Raw genomic sequence first — 21,389 nt, forward strand, 5'->3', positions numbered from 1 at the left:
GTTTAAGTATATTTATAATGTACAAACCTCTGCCTTCAATTCTAAGGGCCAAGATCCGGTCCGGGGCATACGGCAACTTTTTACGTGCATCATATGAAATTAAATATCACGTGTCTCAAATGGTGAAGGAAAATCATCGTGAGGAAACCTGAATACCTAAAAATTTTCTTAACTCTTTACGTATGTAAAAAACTGCCAACCCGTATTGGGCCAGCTTAACCCCTGTCATTAATTTAACCCTTAGAGGTTCTGGAAATAATCCTCAGAGGAGGCTCGTGTGCATCAGTGATTGACGATGATTATTATTTTCATGTTTTAAAGTAAAAGTAAGTTCGAATTTTGTCATAAAGAGTAGGTACTACTAAAGTGGCGCGATACAAATTGAAAAAAAAGAAAACCCACGACTGATGCACCTCACTTCCCCGCGCGCACGATTTCACACCCACTCAGTCTTTCCCCCGTCGCCCGCATATCATGGGGTGTCATCAACAAACTTGCCAAGCTATATAATACCGTCTCTCTGTAGTAACGAAGATAACCATGACTTTAATAATAACACAAGTTCATTAGACATCGGAAGAATCTTGTAACTTCACGCATTCCATTGCACTTATTTGTCAAAACCGGATAATAAATAAGCAAAACTATATTCGCTGCATCATCAACACGAACATCTGTGCTTTTACAACAATGATTAACAACATAACAACTACGATTGAATGAACAAAAACATTCCTTGCAATGTATTCGTAATTCAAAATTCCAACTTTCTAAGAATTCGCGCGGTTCTATTATATCAATCATCGATCGATGTATATGACCAGTTTCCGGTGTGCAAAAATGTCATGGCTACATTTAAATGCACAAATGCATATTTAAGCCAATGTGAGGAAACGAAACGCAAAAATTTAACAGCTGTCGTGCATAGCGAATAGTAACATTACATGTATCACAAAATTAAAAGAATAGATGACAATGTAGATCTTAAACTATATATATAGTTAGCAAACTACTTAGGTTATCTATACTAATGTTATAAAACTGAAGATTTTGTTTGTTTGATTGAACGCGCTAATCTCAGGAACTACTGGTCCGATTTGAAAAATTCTTTCAGTGTCAAATAGCCCATTTATCGACGAAGGCTATTTATTATCTCCGTATTCCTACGGGAAGGGAAACCACGCGAGTGAAACCGCGTGGCGTCAGCTAGTTAACAATATGAGTCAGGACAGTTTAATTAATAAATCAAAGCGAAATGTAACCAAAAAACACAGACTTCACTACTCGAGACAAGCAGAGATTCTCACAACTCAGAATAATCCGAGAAGGATTACTCCACTAGAGATGTTGGCAGATCAACCACCACCGAACATTTTTTTTTCTGTTTTGAGTAAGTGCCGATGGCTCCATGTGGGGTACTACGGCGACACCGGGGAGTTTGGGCGAGCGCAGAAGCATCGCCTGATGAGACCTGAAGGCTGAAATAAAGATAGAGGACGGAACGATTCTCTAAGGACGTCTCCTATGAGACTCGGACCTCGGCTTAGAGGACCATTCGGGAGTAACCGTGACCTGTCCACCGAACACTGTAACAACGAGTGCCTTGTAACACCACTCGCTCCCGACTGATTACAACAACTAGCGCCACCTATTGTCAGCACGAGCCAACACGAGATAGTCGAGTGACGTCATATCCTTCTCAGACTACTAATTATTTCCCACAATATTTTATGCTCCAGAACAAGTGGTTCATCATCATCATCATCATCATATTAGCCGATGGACGTCCCCTGCAGGACATAGGCCTTTTGTAGGGACTTCCAAACATCACGCCACTGAACCACCTGCCTCCAGCGAAACCCTGCGACTCGCTTGATGTCGTCAGTCTACCTGGTGGGGGTCGACCAACACTGCGCTTTCTAGTCGCAGTCGGGGCCGCTATTCCAACACTTTGGGACCCCAACGTCCAACGGCTCTTCAAACTATGTGCCGCGCCCGTTGCCACTTCAGCTTCGCAACTCGCTGGTTCTTCAGCGGATCTCCTAATTTCTGATTCGATCACGCAGAGATACTCCTAACATAGCTCAGCATAGTGGTTACATGAGTATTGGAAAAAGATAATTATGGTGTTTGCTAAGTTATTCAGAAAATGAGGTTAAATTATAAGGACGTAACTCACGCATTATTTTATGAATTCGGCTAAAAGTGCTTTTAAAAACACTTTTTACTTGGGGCGGAATAAATCAATTTAATTATGATACAGTAGTATATGGACCAATTATGAAAAAAGCGACACGCAATATTAATAAAAGTCAACGACCGGCTAAGGTCGGCGCGGAAGGAATTCCGGAAATTCACCCTATTGACGTAACAATGAACTACGCATGGAGAATGTCAGATAACGAGCAAAGTTTTCCAAAATGGCGTCTACGTCAGTAATGACTTAAATAGTCCAATTATTGTGTGAACTGGTGTGATCGAAAGGTTTCATGGGCGCTTTGGTTCTATATGAGCGATGCCAAGCCTTTGAAAGTACGGCTATCTACAAGAACGTTCGATTGTGTCCAGTCCACTCAGGATTGCTAAGCATCACAAAAAAATATATTTCATCAAGCAAATAAGTATATTTATTTATTACTAGCGGAACCATGGATTTTTCCGTGATAAAAAGGATTATTTATATTGCTCAGTAACCTCCTCTATCTACCAGTGAAAGTAACATTTAAATTGGTTTTGCCGTTCCAGAGATTACCCCGGATGAACAGACAAAATTTTAAAAAAAGCTTGATTGTGTTTAAGTATTGTTTAAATAATTATAATCACTTGAGAAAACAGTTATCTTTAAACCACAGACAGACACTTCAATCTTATTTATATGTATTTAGTATATTTATAATTTTTCATTTTATTATCTTGTGAAGATTGAATTAGCTTGTAGATACATTTATATCCTACATATTTATTATAAACAGATAAAATACGACAATTTAGGGCGGGATTTCCACTTATTTCCGTTATGGTTTACGATATCTAACTATAATGTATATGATCACGATTTTCCAACCGCTTCTAAATAATTCATTCGTTCAATTACAATTACGGTGAGAATACTTAGAATCAATTGTTGATACAATCAAATGTGATCATCGACTCACTTGTTATGACAATAGTGTCAAGCGGTTTATTATGCGAAGGTTAGTGTTACATGTTAAAAGGAACTAAAAGAGTCGAACTTCAAATTAATAAATACCATAATAATTATACCACGTTATTAGTTGCGGTGAAGGAAAAACATCATGAGGAAACCTGCATACCAGAGAATTTTCTTATTCTCTGCGTGTGTGAAGTCTGCCAATCTGCATTGGGCCAGCGTGGAGGACTATTGGCCTAAACCCTCTCATTCTGAGAGGAGACTCAAGCTCAACAGTGAGCCGAATATGGGTTTTTAATGATTATGATAATGATAATAATTATAATAAGCTCGCGTTTCACACCGATTTCATAGTAAGACATACCTGCTTCAATGTGGTCCTATCTTAAGTTCTATCCTATCTATGTCTTTGGAGAGATTCATAGTTTGATATTTCTCAAAATGCATCGTCACTTAACATCAGATGAGAACGCAGGCCGCGGCTTCACTCATGCTACATTAGCATGCTCTTTAGTTTTGGCAATCAATTAGAGTTATGTTTCGGAGTGGACATCCATTCTAAATATGTTTTTCTAACAGTAAGAACAATAACAAACTTAAATAATCTAAGCTTACTATAGAAACTTAAATAATATAATTTTTCTGTACTTCTAGCAACCTGTAACAAACATTCGTTGAGAACTTAAGGCATGAACAACAAGAAACATACGAGTAAATACTCACTTTTGTATGGAAGGGAAGCGAATAGATATTCCCTCATATTTTTTGGGTTGAAGTTATTAGAAAGACCTTCTTATTTATTCCCAGTGACAATTTAACCCCAAAATTAATTTTGTTATGTAATAAAGTACTCGTAATTTTTTTTATAAAAATATTCATAACTGTAATTTTCTTTTTCTATGTCGGTTAAACAGTACGTCAAGTTGTCAATCTCGTTTAGTATCATTAAAATTGGATGATAATATTGACGTCTAATTAAGTACACAGTAATTTCCTAAACCTGTACAACTGGTTCAGAAGTCACGGAAATCCATTAATTCGTGGGAAAATTAAAGCACTTGTGCACTGCTTGGGATCTAAGTTCGAGAAACTACGAGAAAATGTCGAGATATTTCATTTAAATATATGTTAGTTATATATTTATTTAAATCAAATGTTACCTTGCGGAAGTTCATGACGCTCGAAGAATTGGAAGTTAATAGCAGAGTAAAAAGTATATAATTTTGATATTTTCCCATAGATTAAGGAATAATAGGCACATAGAGCGCACTTAACACGACGGTGTCGTAGCCGCTCCAAATACAAAATTTAAAAACAAATACATTCTCGAGTCTGTACGACACTAATCGTCGCCTCAGTAATTTTCAATACTATTCGAGAAAAATGTTTTTAAATGAAAATAAAATTAAAACTGTTTACAAAAGCTAAAGAAATAAGATTGAGTATTTTTTATTGGTAATTATATTAATTATTGATTATAATATTAATTTACGTTATTGTTGTCAGTGTTAAATTTTGAAATACACATTATGAACAAAGTTTGTATATGTGGATGTCAAGGAGACGCGTGATGATTGGTTTTTATGGGTTTCACAGGCTTCACCACGCTGCTTATAAAGACTAATTTTGGATCATATTTATTCTGTGTATTTTCCGTAAAAATGTATTTTTTTTTATTGAGTCAACGTCTCAAATTTGCTATACTAATTAATTTAAGAGTATTTTGTTAAATCTGTGTTACTGGTACCCGATAAAGTTAAATTGTAATTTTTTTTCCAAAACATTGCAATAAAAAAAGTATTTATTGTAATTGTTTTTTCATTGTACACAGGAAGAAAATTTTTTTAGTGCGGATATTTTTATATTTTGTTCATAAACAAAATTTAATGATCACGTATTTTTTCTTTTTTTTTTTAACTCAAAAATAACAAAATTATCGTTAGCTAAAGTTATTTACTTTTGAACAGAATTTTAGGGTCACCCTATTGTGCGTTTATTTTATTTTCGTTTGATACCTAATGGACGTCACCAGATCACTTTTAAGCTGAATATATCTTGTTTAATAATAATATGTACATTATTTTGTTATTTTAGAGACATAAATTAAAAAAAAAATTACATTAAATGTATCGAACTGTTTGTAGATTTATATTCTATTAATGATACAGAACCACGAAAAAAAATATCCGCACTAAAGACCGAATCACCCTGTATAACGAAGATACCGTTTTTAGATTATTGCAATTATTTTAATTTTTCGGCACAAAAGTTTCCGGCTTGAAATCGGAAGTAGTGCCCAATTGCTAAACCGGTAAGATACTGGTTAGTATGATATTAATTAATCAAATTAATTACTACAAAAAAGCTTATTAGGAGGAGAAAGATAACACTACATATTTACAAAAAACGTAAGGACACTTTTTTATTATTATTTACAATCTCACCAGATGGGAAGTGATGATGCAATATATGATGGAACCAGACTAACTTGGTAGGAGGAGGATGAAAATCCACACCCCTTTCGGTTTCTACATGACATCATACTAGGACGCTAAATGTCTTTTGCCGATAGTATAATCAGTCTCATAGCAATCGAAATTTTTGGGGTAGAAATTTGACCAAAAACTATTGAAGTCAGTAATAGATACCGTCATATTCTACCATTTTATATCTGAAAGTATACATTTGTAGTCTTTATTCAAAGTAATCCAATGCGGAAACCCGAAAATTTGTACGGAACCTTTGGTGAGCGAGCCATACTCGCACAAGTCCTGTTTTTAACGTAGCAGATCAATTTCTGTTCGATTCAAAATCGATTAAGCTACGTTAATCGTGTTGACCAATTAATAACGAGACAATAAGAGGAAACAAACAAAGGAAATCCTAGTAAAACCTGACCGCTGGTAATCGGTGCTCACAATAAAACAAGAACCCCTTAATATTAAACGGGTTTACATACAACAGGAAATGTTATATAGGCGCGTGGATTGAGTCATTTTGTACAAAAAATACAAATATATTTTAGTATTTTTTTTTCGCCCAGAGACTTGAATGCATATTCGAATTGGTTACTACGAGAACAATACCATATGTGTAATTCAAAGTCAAAGTACATTTATTTCAATTAGGCTTAGACTCCGCGCCACGAAACAAGTCCTGTAGACGCCGCGCTGTCTAATAATGGCGGTCTTATTGTCATTTGTGTAAGGCGCTGTCAATTTTAGTTTAGGTTTTAGCCTATAAAACTAGAAAACTTTGGCTAGTGGGAGGCTTCGGCCGTGGCTAATTACCACCCTACCGGCAAAGACGTACTGCCAAGCGATTAGCGTTCCGGTACGATGCCGTGTAGAAACCGAAAGGAGAGTGGATTTTCATCCTCCTCCTAATAAGTTAGCCCGCTTATATCTTGGATTGCGTGAGAATGTGCGTGACTTACCACCAGGTGAGATTGTTGTCAAGGACTAACTTGTAATGAATAAAAAAAACTTTTAATTGAAGTTACGAGGGTTCTAAACTGACCTGGGTCCGAGAAAAATCCAGAACAAACTTACTATCAGATTTATTTTATTAACATTTTACAATGTTATCTATTTAGAACTAAGTACCCAGTCACATGATGCATTTTAATCCAATGTTTAAAATAGTTATTATCCTATAATTTAAACGTTAAGAAATTGTAAGTCAAACTCAAAGAATTTTATTATATTTAGAACTTTTCAGAGTAAGTTTCCACCATACGATTAGGTATTTCATTAATTATGCTGTAGTTGTTATGTATATTGCCACAGAATACATAATAGTACAAGGTATTGCCAGGTAATACACATGTAGCGCAATTCTTCGTTACTGAGAATAAGCACGTCACAAGAATAATATAAACACAAATTGTCATAAACCACAACTTGTTTCATTCTTAATTTAGAGGGATTTTATGTAAATTTGTGACGATTTCAGGGCATTTCATTTCAATTCTGTGAAATAGTGATAAAGAAAACCTGTCTCTTCTCGGACCATTCTTCATCCATTCCCATATGGAACCCTCGTAACTTTAAGTTTTCGATTTTCGATTCAAAAGTCCTTGTAAACTAAGTCTACTGAATTCACCCATCTGCCTCAAACATTCATAGCCTTTGAGTCTCAAAACAGATGCCTATAGAGTATTGTTCCATGTCATTCATTCTTCATCTAGCTCTCGGATTCCACTCTAGCAGAGCTTCTGAGCACGCTCAAACTACCCGGTGGTGTTGCTAAGAATTTCTATTTACTGACAGCAAATACTTACACCAATTTTTTTACAGTGCCAGAGCTTGGCTGCAATCATGCCATGGTAAGCCATAATTCAGCCTATAGTAAAACGCACTTGCATAGAAGTTGCCTATTCACTTTTGACTAGATACTCATTTTGTAAATGGCAGGGAAAACGGAATTTAAACTGTTTACCTGCATTGCCACTTATCATAAAGAAATCAAGTTAAGGTTAAGGTAAATGCAGTACCATTTATGATACTCGTAATAGTCGTACAAGATTAATGCATTTTAAATATATATTAATGCAACATGTAATTACTGTACATAAATATAATATATTGTTATAATTTGAAATTGATAGATTTTCGAATTAAATAGATATTAATTAAAAACGATTATGTAACCACAAATTGATGTATTAGAAAATTTGCTTCGGAAGGGATAAAAGTAAATCATTTTGTTTGATAAATTAATTGCCTTCAAATAATATACCTACATATGGTCCAAGATCCGTATTAGAAACGTTCTTCACCCATCTGTTTATTGGATGAAAAGTGTTTTATATCAAATTCAGTACGTTAAAAAATAATATATTGTAAGTAGTTTGCCTAAAAATTTCCTGGCCAAACTAATATTAACCAATATTAACTATCATTAATAATAGTTAGGCTAGGAGTTTTTGAAGCAACCTATTATTTTTTAACTAACGAATCGATCATTAGTTAATAGAATATACCCAAAAGAATTGAAAAAGTTAAGTTTTCCTGCTTTCACACTGCTAGTGTGCGCTTGCCATATATAAACAGTTAAGTAATGTTAATAATGATGAGGATAAATATTATATTCCTAAAGTCTAATGCCAGATCTTAGACCATTAATGAGACCTTATCAAAACTTTTGACAGAATCCTGCGAGAAAACCGAAATAATCATTTAAAAACTCTTTCTTAACCTCTACTCCTCTTATGCAACTTTACACTAAGACTTTACAGAACTATATTAAATATAAAATGCATTTTACTTTATCCAATAAAACTTTAAAATGGAGCAAATAAATGAAAATAAAACGAAAGCAACATAGTCTCTACGATTTTCCCGCCAAATCTCTTATTGTTTTATTACATGAATAGATATAACCATGTACCTATCTGTTGTTCTCTATCTAAAGGATACGTATTCACTTTTACCTTGAATCTGTCCATTATCCAGGTTAAGTATTTATAAATAAGGATTAACTTGTTTGGATAAGGATCTTTTATATTACAACGTCAATTGTAACTGAATGGTCTGTCATATTATGTAATACTGACCTGTTTATTGTAAGATGTTATTAATGAATCGATCGGAATATGTAAGTATAGAATAGATAATATTATACATACGACACGCTAGGAAGGCCGTTATTTGAGTAATAGATTGTTATATAAAACATTTTCGATTATTATGTAAGCAGACGCAGCCGAGTGCATATCTATTTTCGTTAGTTATATGAAGGTTGTTCCTTATTTTGGGTGTTTATTTGTAATCAACATAATTTATTACTGTAACACACAGTGTTAAGACGATACAGAGTGAGTCTTTACAAGCAACTTGGTGAAGGCGGTGAAACCCATAAAAAAAACAAACGTCACGCGTCTCCTTGACAACCGTATATGCAAACCATAATTTGTATTTCAAAATTTAACACTAACAACAATTACGTAAATTAATATAATAATCAATAACTGCCAATAAAAAAATACTCCATATTTGTTCTTTAGTTTATTTAAAATATTTAAAAACATAATTATGACGCTATTTTTCTTGAATAATATTGAAAATTACTGATGCAACGCTTCGTGTCGTACTGACTCGAGAATGTATTCGTTTTTGAAATTCGTATTTGTGAAGGGTACGACACCGTCGTGTTCCGTGCGCTCCTTCTGCCTATTATTGATTTATCTGTGCTTTAACATGAATAGTTAGTTGATTTATTTATCAAAATCTATAGAATCCATTTGTAGACGAGTGAGGCGCTTTGCTATCAGCGATAAGGTATTTTGGGTCGCTCAATGCCATCCATCATCACCTATTTAAGTCAGCCATTGACGGTCAATTATTCTCACGTATCTGCAGCGCAAACGGCACCGAAGACGTTTCATAAGTCAAGCCGTCATGCACGCAGCGACCCATACACGATCAGATACAGTCGTCGGTGCAGCAGAAGCGTGAGAATAATATTGATCTTCAATGGCGTGCATTATGATGTCCCACTGCAAACTCTAAAAAACCGTGTGCGTCTAGGGATGCTCGACAGAAGTGATAGCTTAAACCTGCTGCCGTATGCGTTAGAGAAAAGCCAAACAGTGGCGCCGTAACGCGTTACGTTACGAAGCGGGTTACCCTTACATAGGGTCACTTCAAAAAGGAAATTCGACCTGACGTCACTTCAAAGTGGATTTAAGTTATTACTTATTATTTAACTTTGTCACGATCATTATCAGTTTTGTGCATACATTTTGAGATTACATCTATTGCTTTGTGCAATTTTGGCCTATGTCGACCTATTAAAATAAACATCAAATCAATTGACAAAATATAATAAAATATAATTTACCTACTGTGTGATATTCACCAGTAAGCACCGGATGACATTTTTACATCGAATCTCAATTTCGTATACGTCAACTAGCATACGTCAAAGATTAGTCTGCTGGGCCCCAGTCATAGCTATTAGTCGCTATGACAAATACGACACGCTTCTAAAGTAACAATTACCCAAAATTCCAATAATTTTCTGCGATGTCAAAAAAGTTGTTTGCGACGTAATGGATTTTCATAGTCACTCTCAAGGTCTCCGTTGAAAACCGTGAATCCTTGCCGTAACAAAAATGAGCTCATTACAGATAATCATGGGTTTTACCTACGTTTATGTCACAATCGTACCTACTTAATATTAAGTAGTTAGGGGACTTCTAGAAAATATACTTTTATAATTTTAAAAAGATAAATGTAAAATATTTTCTTAGTAAGGCCACTTTTTTATAGGTAGGTAGGTATATATAAATATGGCGGAACAAGAAGGTTACCAAAGCCACCAAGATCCGGCTCGTAAAAACTCTTGTTTTCCCCATTTTCTTATACGCAGCAGAGACATGGACCTTGCGACAAGTCGAGAAAAAAAAGATAGATGCTCTGGAGATGTGGTGTTGGAGACGAATGCTGGGAATCTCCTGGACTGAGTTCCGCACTAACGTCTCTATACTCCAAGAACTCGACATAAAACAACGTCTCTCGACATTAGTACACAGTCGCATTCTTCAGTTTTTTGGACATGTCTCCCGGCGAGGGAATGATTGTATCGAACGCCTTGTTGTGCAAGGGAAGGTGGAGGGAACTAGGTCACGCGGAAGGTCACCCATGCGATGGACCGACCAGATTAAATCTGCTGTAGGCGGTCCCTTGCATGAATGTACGCGACTCACTACACAAAGGGAGAAGTGGCGAATGCTCGTGAGGCGTATTACATCTGCCTCCAACACGTCCTAAAGACCACGACCGCTCTGTCAAGAGCGCAGCGACAAAGAAGAAGAAGATATATCTCATTCGTTTTAAGTTTTTTAAGAGATGGACGAAAGGCCCACCAGAGTGCCTAGTGGGAGTTTTTAATATTATCATAATGTTACTATCGCGTTGACGTAAACGCGAATTTATATGGAAATGAAACAGTTGTGCAGAGTGCCACTAGATTGCGGTTTCGATTCCTTAGAAATTCGCGTTTACGTTCTTTTATTTTATTTTTTTCGTATTGAGTAAGTGCGATGGCTCCATGTGAGACCACTACGGCGTCACCAGGGGGTTTGGGAGAGCGCAGAAGCATCGCCTGATGAGACCCGAAGGCTGAAATAAAGATAGAGGACGGAACGACTCTCTAAGGTCGTCTCCTATGAGACTCGGACTTAGGCTTAGAGGGCCATTCAGGAGGGTGTAACCGTGACCTGAGTTTACGTTAACGCGATAGTATCAGTATGAAACTGCCACTAGGCCCTCTGCTGGCCTATTCACTATTTTGGTTTCTATTATAAACCTTTTAAAATAAACATCAAACTGCTGTATAATATCCACCCTTAAGCACCGGATGACATTTTTTACATATCATCCTACCACCTACATTCATAATAAACAAAGAATACCTAGAACTTTGTACTTGCAAGAACACCGCATTCTTTAAAAGTCGCAGGAATTAAACAAATGGAGGTATAATCAATCTTAACTTAAAAGCATATTAAGAGTATCTTATATTTTTCCTGCTCTGATAAAAAAGTAAGCTACTCGAACTTTATGTGTCTTAGTTCAATTCAGATACGCCTTTTTTAAATTCAATTCAGATAAGCCTTTTCCTGTAAAAAAATAATGATCAATGGATAAGGAAATATTCATGTAGTTGTAAGTACAGGAATCTCCAAAATGTTAAAACAATAATTAAAGACCCTTTTATACTTACGATTTCCTCGAATTCTTAGGAGGAAAAAACTCTTATTAAAAGCTTTCTAATATGTAAGACTAACTGACGCCCCGCGGTTTTACTTGCGTAGTCCCCGTTCCTATGAGAACACGGGGATAAAATATAACCCATGACACTCGCAAACCACGTGGCTTTCTATTGGTAAAAGAATTTTCAAAATCGGTTCAGTATATCCAGAGATTACCCCTACAACACCTCGAACCTTATATATAAGTATAAATTAGGTAATCTATAGCTATGAATTTATTAAACCAATAATAATAATTGACTATTATTTATGTAATCATTGTTTACAACAGTATCAATAAAGTATTAACCGCTTACCTTTAATTAGTTACAGCAATAATAAAATTGTAATTACTGATTTTATCCATTATACCTAGTTAATAAGCATTTGTTTTTTATTAAATAATAGATTTAAATTAATTTTACGCGCATTTTAACTAAATTTTACGTGATTCCCGTTCCCGTAGGAATATAAGTATCATATTAAATATAACACTCACGAATACCGTGGCTACCCATTGGTAAGACAATTTTCAAAAATCGGTCCAGTAGATCCAGGATATCCCGGCAACCTCACAAACTTTACTTGTTTGTAATATTAGTATAGATAATTTAAATGCTAATTCTATTGACCAATCACTCTTTTAATGTGTAATTGATGGATATACCAACAATCATACTTGGTATATCCATCGAGTATTTTTACCTGACACGGCGAAACCAAAAGGAAGGGTAATGATTTTGGCAGTCTACGTATGTGTGTATGTATAAATACCCTCTGTAATTATGCAGGGAACAGTTCCATCAAACATACGAGAAGGTACACTTAATACGGTAGATACATACGAGTAATGGGTACGACCACGGCTCTACCTTGATAATTATTGTACCTATGCATTTTCCGATTCGTATCAAAAATATTTTCTTGTTTCGTCCTTTTTAAACCACTTTTTTACGCAGTCGGGTTATAGCTTTTAAACTTTGTTTTTTTTTTTTTAATATAAGAGTAGGTATAATATATCAATAATAACTATTAATTTCTCAAATATTAATCTATATGCGGATGTAGATGTTCTGAGGTTCTCTGTCTACGCTCCTCGACTTCAGTGACTTGTGTCGTAGAGGCAGCTTGAGTGGTCAGCCGTGACATATACGATGTGCACTAAAGTTTGCGTTACGAATATTTGCTATTATTTTTTATACTAGTAGCGTCCACAAGATAGCTTATAACAACTTTTATAAAAAATGTACCTACTAGTAGTTACAAATTTTTATTAAGTTTCTGATCAATAACTTCTAGAACCGAGAGTCGAGACATACTAAAACCGTTCCATAAGATTCCATTAGTTTTTATGTCTTCCTCATTATTACTAATCTTAAAAATAAATTAGGCATTTACAAAACACAGTTGATAAAAAATTACGTATATTTCGTCGTATTACGTTAAAGCACGAGATAAGACGACCTGTGATCTCTGGGAATTATTGTATGCCCCAAATTCATGCACCAATTTAAAACTATTCGAATTTTGTTCAACAAAATGTGTACAGTGTCATACGTGTTAATATTGGTTCTATTTAATAGTTTAAACGTGAAAAGTCAAGGTGTGTGTTATTACAAGCTTTTAAAAATTTACCTGTTTGCATGTATGGCCAAATGAATCATTTTTTAAGAACTTAGTAGTTTGATTTTTTTTGCATGCTCGTTCAGTTCTGGTGTCAATGCTTTAAAATTATAGAAATAACCTAACATGAAGATAACTTTATGTTAAGTTATTTCTATAATCCTGCAACACCCTGCAGCCAGGATTGTCTTCTATGGAATGGAACCCTCCTACCGTTGAACACCCGTTCTTCAATAGTACTACGGTAATAGATACCTACGTCAAACTGTTACTAGTAAGGACCCGTAAATTGTGCATTTTTGTGCAAATAATTACGTTTGCCATAATTTGATCCTGTGGCCTGTGGCTGTGGATTACATGCCACTCACAAATAACACTCCTGCCTATGACACTCACAAATAACGTGGCTTTCTAGTGGTAAAATAATTTTCAAAATCGGTTCAATAGATCTAGACCCCAACAACAACACAAACCTCACCTCTCTTTAATATTGGTACAGATTATGTTTTGCGTAGTTTTATGCAAAATTTCCTCTCAATAACAGTTAAATCAATCTGCGTTCATATTTTTATTAAGGCAGGCACACCTAAATGACTTTATTAAGACTAATGGACATTTTTATAATTTTATTAATAATTTTCTGTTCCTCCATAGATCTAAATCCTGACAGTAGTTTTAACGCCTCAAATATAATTATGTTCATCTGGATCGTGCGATTGCTATTTTATTTCACAGATGAGGATTACGATTTGTACGAAACAACGACGTCCGCTAAACTTGCCACAGGAGAAAATAAAATAAGTGAAACAATTCTCAAGGCCCTCGATCATTTCAAACAGCCCAACCCAGAAGGGTTCCCTGGATTGGAAATGCCTGATCCATATTTATTGCCCGATACGACACAATCGATTGGGTTTGGAGCTACTCTGACGTTTACAGAAACTACTCTTTATGGTGTAAGCAAATTTCGCGTAGTGTATATAAAAGCTGAAATCGAAGATATGGAGGTAAGGAAATTTTCTTTAAGAACATTATTGTTTTCTTAGTTTGACAATGTTATCGATTTATTTAAAGGATTCATCATAATCGTTTATCAGCCTATTTAAATGGCTTACAGGGACGAGCGTCCCTCTTTACGGGATATGGGATTGGAAGGATTAAATCCACCACGCTACACACTCTTGTGCGAGTCCGACTCGCACTTGGTTGGCTAGTCCGAAAAGACTGTGTTAGGAGTGTTTAGATGACAATAGTGCAGCGGGTGGAGATCGAACCATGACCTCTCGGTGATGAGCCCGACTTCTTTACCGTTGAGATATAGAGTCAAGTTTTAGCATACATGTAAAATCACATACTTCCCAATTCAAAACTGCCATTGAAAATTCCTTTTAATACATAAAATCTCAATATTTTATGTCCTTGTGAGCTGCAGCTACATAGACTATCCACTGTACCAACGAAGACTTTATTGTCGGCGTATATAAATAATATTAAAAACAAAACTAAACCGGAAATATTTTTTCAGTGCCGCGCAGCTCTCGTTATGGATAAACTACAAATTCGTGGCAAGTACATACATAAGACTTGGTTTACATCTACAAAAGGAGATATAACATCAAATGTCACTGACATTAAAGCCACAGCAATCGCCACTTTAGGAGTAGAACGAGATGGGAAATTAAGAGCACAAAATATATCAATGGATATCTCATTTCAAAATATTGCTGTCAGTATTGAAAATGCGGGTGTATTAGCCACTTTAGTATCGGGATTCGTTAACTCTATGGGATCCTTTCTTTTTGAAGCTATCAAACCTGTCTTGCTCCGGGACGCACATACTAATATGAGACAAGAAATAAACAAAAAACTGGACGAAGTGATCGGAGATATAGAGTTCCCTAATACAATATCACCGATTGACATGATTATAATAGATGCTAGAAAAAAAATTATAGAAATGAAAGCAGATCCGATGAAAATTGTGGACTACAATATTACAACTAACTTATTTGATATAAGACTCTATAACACCTGGCTAACTGGTCTGTCCTCCGTGTATAGGATTGGAGATATTAGCCTTTATTTGGAAAATAATACTGTAGTTGCAGACTTTTGTATTAGAACACAAGAAATAAAGGGAAGTACATTTTGGGAGGCAAAAAGTATTGGTAGTTTAATAAATCTAGCAGGCACTACTTCTTTTGCCGTAAAATATATACAAGGGCGATTTGTACTTGCCCAGCCATTGGACACCACAAAAAAAATGGAATTTAGAGATTTGGAAATGGAACTTGGGAACATACAAATTAGTTTTGATGGTGCCGGCACTTTGGACTACATTATTGAATTCTCAGCAAATATATTACCTACCCTTCTAAGGTATCAATTAATAGAGGTTTTTATAAATCCTATAAAATGGAAAGTTCAACAGGAATTAGATGGAATTGACACAGAAGAGTTAATAAGAAACGAGTTACCTAAAATAGATAAAATACAAGCAGATGGTTTCCAGCTTGCTGAACTAAGAATGATTAATATTACTGAGGAAATATATAGTGGAGATGAATTCTTTAACTTCTAAAAGTATTTTTGCAAATATTATTGATATATTGAATGAAACAAAACTTATTTTGTAAAGTGTAATCATAGCTATTATAATCAAATAACATTTTACTATCATAATTACAATTACATATAATATAATAATTCTATATTTAGTGTAATTAGTGTACGTACTCGTATGTAAATCTATAACTATAACAATTGGTAAATTCAACAAGAATGTATATTATAGTATTAATGTAGATTTGTAGGTGGATACACATGACAGAGGTCCTGGGTTCGATTCCCGGCTGGGCCGATTGAGGTTTTCTTAATTGGCTCACAGGTCTGGCTAGTGGGAGGCTTCGGCCGTGGTTACCACCCTACCGACAAAGACGTACCGCCAAGCGTTTAGCGTTCCGGTACGATGTCGTGTAAAACCGAATGGGGTGTGGATTTTCATCCTCCTCCTAACAAGTTAGCCCGCTTCCATCTTAGATGGCATCAACACTTACCATCAGGTGAGATTGTAGTCAAGGGTTATCTTGTAAAGAAATAATTTTAAAATACTGTAATGATGTAACAAACAAAATTGTAGTTATGTGCAATGTCCCTTCAATTATAATTAGATGACAAACAACATATGCGATCCCTGACTAGTGCAAAATTATTGTTGAAATAACATTAATTTTGTTTGCTTTGTAATTTGATAAACACATTAACGAATGTTGCTTTGTCTTGTGTTTCAATTACACACTAAGTAATAACGACGTCTTACCTATTTTTTTAACAATTGTGATACATTTAACTTCAGTACCTTAAATTGTAAACAAGATAATTACTAAACAAAATACGATACGATAAACAAGTACGTTAATAGATGGCAAAAAGGAGGGAGTACGGAGTAGTGTCAGTAGAGATAAAGTTTGACCTACGCCCGCAGCGGGATATGATCATTTAGTGTGATGTTTGGTTAAGTGATTGTGTGTGATAGTGCTTCGAAATGTGGATCTTCGCTTTATTTCTCTTCTCGACTTTTGTTGTTGGACAAAATCAAGGTAAATATCCAATATTTTTTGCTACAAGAAATAAAGGTTACGCAAAATAGATGTTACTCGTAGATATCGATTTACGCTGAATTGTTCTTTGTGTTAATTTAGTGGAATAGGTTATTGTGATATCATGCATTCGAATGTCAAACATTTTAATATGTAGCAATTATTATGCTTTATTACAAAGTAAGAAATCGATTCGTTCTTTTTTGAAAGAAATTTTTAACAAATTAATAGCCCAAACATTTGCAGGTAGATTAATTCCCATAAAGCTGAAAATTTAAAAAGTCCACATCTATCCGGTACCTGGGAATAAAATTACTTAAGGTGAAAGTTTTAAAAAATGGGTTTTAAGCAATTTTTAGGAAAACGGTAAATGGTATTTTCATAAAATTAGTTATAAAGACAAATCATACAATTATTTGTTACCTATACAAATAATTGTATGAATACTTTTTTTCCTAAAACCACCGTTTCTGAGATATAACGACGTAAAAAGATTGAATAATTAGCACATAAAACCTCAATATTAACAGATCCCTGAATTGAAAAGTAGTGTTTCCACACCCACCATAATTTTTAAAGACCTATCCAACAATACCCCACACTATGAGATAAAAGAATAAAACATTTTTCAAGATGTTATTTTACAATTTTGTCGACATTTTTGTCAGTAAAATAGAACTTTCTAGTAGTTCGGATAGAATCCCGCGGTTTCCGGCTTAAATCTAAGAGGCACAGCACTAGCTAAATAATAATAATTAATAATATATTGTTGTATATCCATCGTCATCATTAACATACCCATATTCGACTCAATGTTGAGAGTTTCCTCTCAACAGTGAGTCGAATGAGAAGCTAATAGTCCACCACGCTAACGCTAACCCAATGCGAATTGGCAGACTTCACACACGTAGAGAATTAAGAAAATTCTCAGGTATGCAATGCAGGCTCACTCACGATGTTTGTCCGTCACTATTTGAGACACGTGATATTTAATTTCTTAAAACGCACATAACTGAAAAGTTGGAAGTGCATGCCCTGGACCGGGTTCAAACCTACGCCCTCCGAATCGACCGCAGAGGTCACGGCCTCCGTGGCGCAATGGTATGCGTGGTGGATTTACAAGACGGAGGCGGAAGGAGTTTCAATCCCCGGCTCTGCCTATTCAGGTCTGGCTGGTGAGAGGTTTCGGCCGTGACTAGTTACCACCCTACCGGCAAAGACGTACAGCCATGCGATTTAGCGTTCCAGTACGATATCATGTAGAAATCGACAGGGGAGTGAATTTTTTATCCCCCTATCAAGTTAGCCCGCTTCCATCTTAGATTGCATCATGACTTACCATCGTTTGATATTGTAGTCAAGGCCTAACTTGTAACGAAAAAAAAAAGATCATATCCACTAGGCTGTCACGGCTCATGTTTATGTTATACATTACTGACTGAGATTTATTTATACTTACAGATGTCACTACAACAACAGCATTACCCAGTGATCTCGCGAAAGGCGAAGAAAAAATGAGCGAATATATTCTACAAATTTTGGAGCACTTCAAACAGCCGAACCCTGTTGGAATCCCGGGTGCCAAAGTACCAGATCCCTACAGTGTGCCGGACATGAAGCAATCTGTGTCTATTGGAACACTGTATTTTAAGAACACCGCTGTGTACGGCATAAGCAAATTTAGGATATTGTATGTCAATGCTGAAATTGGGGCTATGGAGGTAAAAATGAAAAATATTTATGTAGTCTTCAAACTTATACTGCCTTATACTATTAATATTATCCACTAAACTAAAAAAACAACTGAGCACGAGTCTTCTCTCAGAATGAGAGGGGTTAGGCCAATAGTCCACCACGCTAGCCTAATGCGGATCGGCAGACTTCACACACGTAGAAAATTAAGAGAATTCTTAGGTATGCAGGTTTCCTCACCTAAATAATAATAATTAAAAAATATTTTTTCAGGTCCATGCTGGGCTTGCTATTGATAAGCTACAAGCTCGAGGAAACTACACAATGTCAACTTGGCTTAACAGGGTGCAAGGACCCTTCACTGTTGACATTACAGGCATAGAAATGACAGCAAAGGCAACTTTAGGTGTAGAACGAGATGGGAAACTAAGAGCACAGGAAATTAAAATTGATATTTCCTTCAGCACGATAGCAATGAACTTTGAAAATGCTGGTTTCTTTGGCGGCATGTTACAAGGTATAGTGAACTCAATCGGGACATTCCTCTTCGATTCAATCAAACCGTACATACTTAAGGAAGCCTATACAAAAGCTAGAGAAGAAATTAATAAGAAACTAGATGAAGTTGCTGGAGACATGCAATTTCCAAACTCAATATCTCCATTAGATATGGTTATAGCAGATGCGAGAAAAAAGGTTAGAGAATTGCAATTGGATCCTCATCAATTGAAAGACTATAATACTTCTGCAAGTGTTTTCACTGTATCCTTAACTAATACGTGGGTAACTGGAATATCATCATTTCAAAGAGTTGGAAATATAACTTTGAAAATGAAGAACAATACCGTTATTGCCGATTTTGAAATCGGTACTCAAAAACTTGAAGGGACGACACATTGGGAGCTATCTGCTATTAGTGGCTTACTCTCCAGAGCTGGCCGAGCATCATTCTCCGTAGAGTACGTAAGTGGAAGAGTAATACTTGCACAGCCTCTCGATACTAGGAAAAAGCCACAATTTGAAGATTTAGATCTTGATGTCGGGAATATTCAAGTGCGTTTTGACGGAGCTGGAACCTTGGATTATGTGATAGAATTCGTAATTAACGTTTTACCGAATCTTTTACGTTATCAAATAATAGACGCTTTGGAAAATCCTATAATAGAAAAGGTACAGGAGGAACTCAATAAATTAAACGTTGAAGAAATGATTAAAGCGGAGCTTCCGAAACTTGATGAAATGGAAGAAAATGGGTTAAAGCTATCTGCCCTTCGTGATCAAACTGAAACACAAGAACCTTATGATGAAGACGAATTCTTTAATTTTTAGCAAAATTTAACAATCTTAATCAACATAGTTTTATTTTTGTAGATTTTTTTGTACAAATTAGTGATATACCTGCTTGAAAATAATATTTAATGCGCTAAAAATAATAAATATATTACGTTTGCTTAAATTATTTGTTTGTACTGTCAGTGAAAATACTTGCCTCATTATAATCACGTCATCCGATGGACATTCGCTACCTTTTGAACCACGAACCTATAAGCTTTTTATCTAACGACTCCGTGCATTCGCTTGATGTAGTCACACCAGTGGAGAGTTGAGATACACTGTGTTTTTTGTTACGAAGTTCGCCATTTCAAACCTTGGGACTAGATTTTCGAACTATGTGCATTGCATGAAAAGCTGTCACGAAGAATTCAACTCCGCCCATTCAAGTTGAATTCAATTTTGCAAAACCTGTCTATAAAACGATACTTCATACCAAACATCATTCAGTGTGCCTAGTTAGAGTTTTCAATGTTTTCATACTGTTACTATCGCGTAACGTAAACGCGAATGTATATGGATTTAAAGCAGTTGTGCAGTAGTGCCAATAGATGGTGTCGTTTCAATCCCTTGGAAATTCACGTTTACGTTAACGCGATAGTAACAGTATCAAACTGCCACTAGGCCCTCAGACAACTGTTTAAACTGTCTGAACTCAAAATGCAATTCACGTAATGCTCTTATTTTTAGATTAGTAGAGATGAGAAGTATTTTTGTTGGTTAAAATTCTTAAAGTTGTATAATTTAATATTACGTCGTGAGCCACTTCACGCTTAGCGCTAATTAGAAATTCAATTAATGTGAAATGCTCGATGCAAAAGTTCACTTATTATACACACATCTCACGTAATAGTATAATAGTGTCGCGCGTCGTCCCTCGGCGGTGATAGCGCCGGTAAATCGGATACAGTAAACCGGTAACTAACGGTTTTTGAGATCCACACCAGTTATTTCACTACAAAACTTGATCATACTTTATATTTATATACTTTATATTAATATTATATTCATTTGATCTCCTCGTTTGTGAATATTGAATAAAAATTGCCATTTTAGTTAGATCATCTTAGATCACTTAATTAATAAGCATAAGATTAAGTTAGTCCTTTATGGCGCAATTACTACTACTTCTTATCTCGGAAAAATCCATCGTTCCTGAGGGAAATATTGAATTTCATAAAATGGTATCGCTTATAAAAAAAAGGTATTTTATATTATTTTAATGTATTAGACC

The 21,389-nt window shown here is 35.3% G+C and overlaps 2 protein-coding genes across 2 annotated transcripts; both read left to right on the top strand.

Annotated features, from left to right (window-relative positions):
- Window positions 1-14,276: 14,276 nt before the first annotated feature.
- Window positions 14,277-16,769, top strand: LOC112058048 (uncharacterized). Its single transcript, XM_024098721.2, has 2 exons — window positions 14,277-14,539; window positions 15,058-16,769. Exons 1-2 carry the CDS (start codon window positions 14,402-14,404, stop codon window positions 16,111-16,113), a joined length of 1,194 nt encoding a protein of 397 aa, XP_023954489.2. The 5' UTR covers window positions 14,277-14,401; the 3' UTR covers window positions 16,114-16,769.
- A 152-nt stretch (window positions 16,770-16,921) lies between these two features.
- LOC112042850 (uncharacterized) lies at window positions 16,922-20,224 on the top strand. Its single transcript, XM_024078027.2, has 3 exons — window positions 16,922-17,131; window positions 18,593-18,852; window positions 19,097-20,224. The coding sequence occupies exons 1-3, from the start codon at window positions 17,077-17,079 to the stop codon at window positions 20,150-20,152; spliced, it is 1,371 nt and encodes a 456-aa protein (XP_023933795.2). The 5' UTR covers window positions 16,922-17,076; the 3' UTR covers window positions 20,153-20,224.
- The last annotated feature ends 1,165 nt before the right edge of the window (window positions 20,225-21,389 follow it).

Source organism: Bicyclus anynana, chromosome 4 (assembly GCF_947172395.1).
Source record: "Bicyclus anynana chromosome 4, ilBicAnyn1.1, whole genome shotgun sequence".
Classification (NCBI taxonomy): Eukaryota; Metazoa; Arthropoda; class Insecta; order Lepidoptera; family Nymphalidae; genus Bicyclus; species Bicyclus anynana.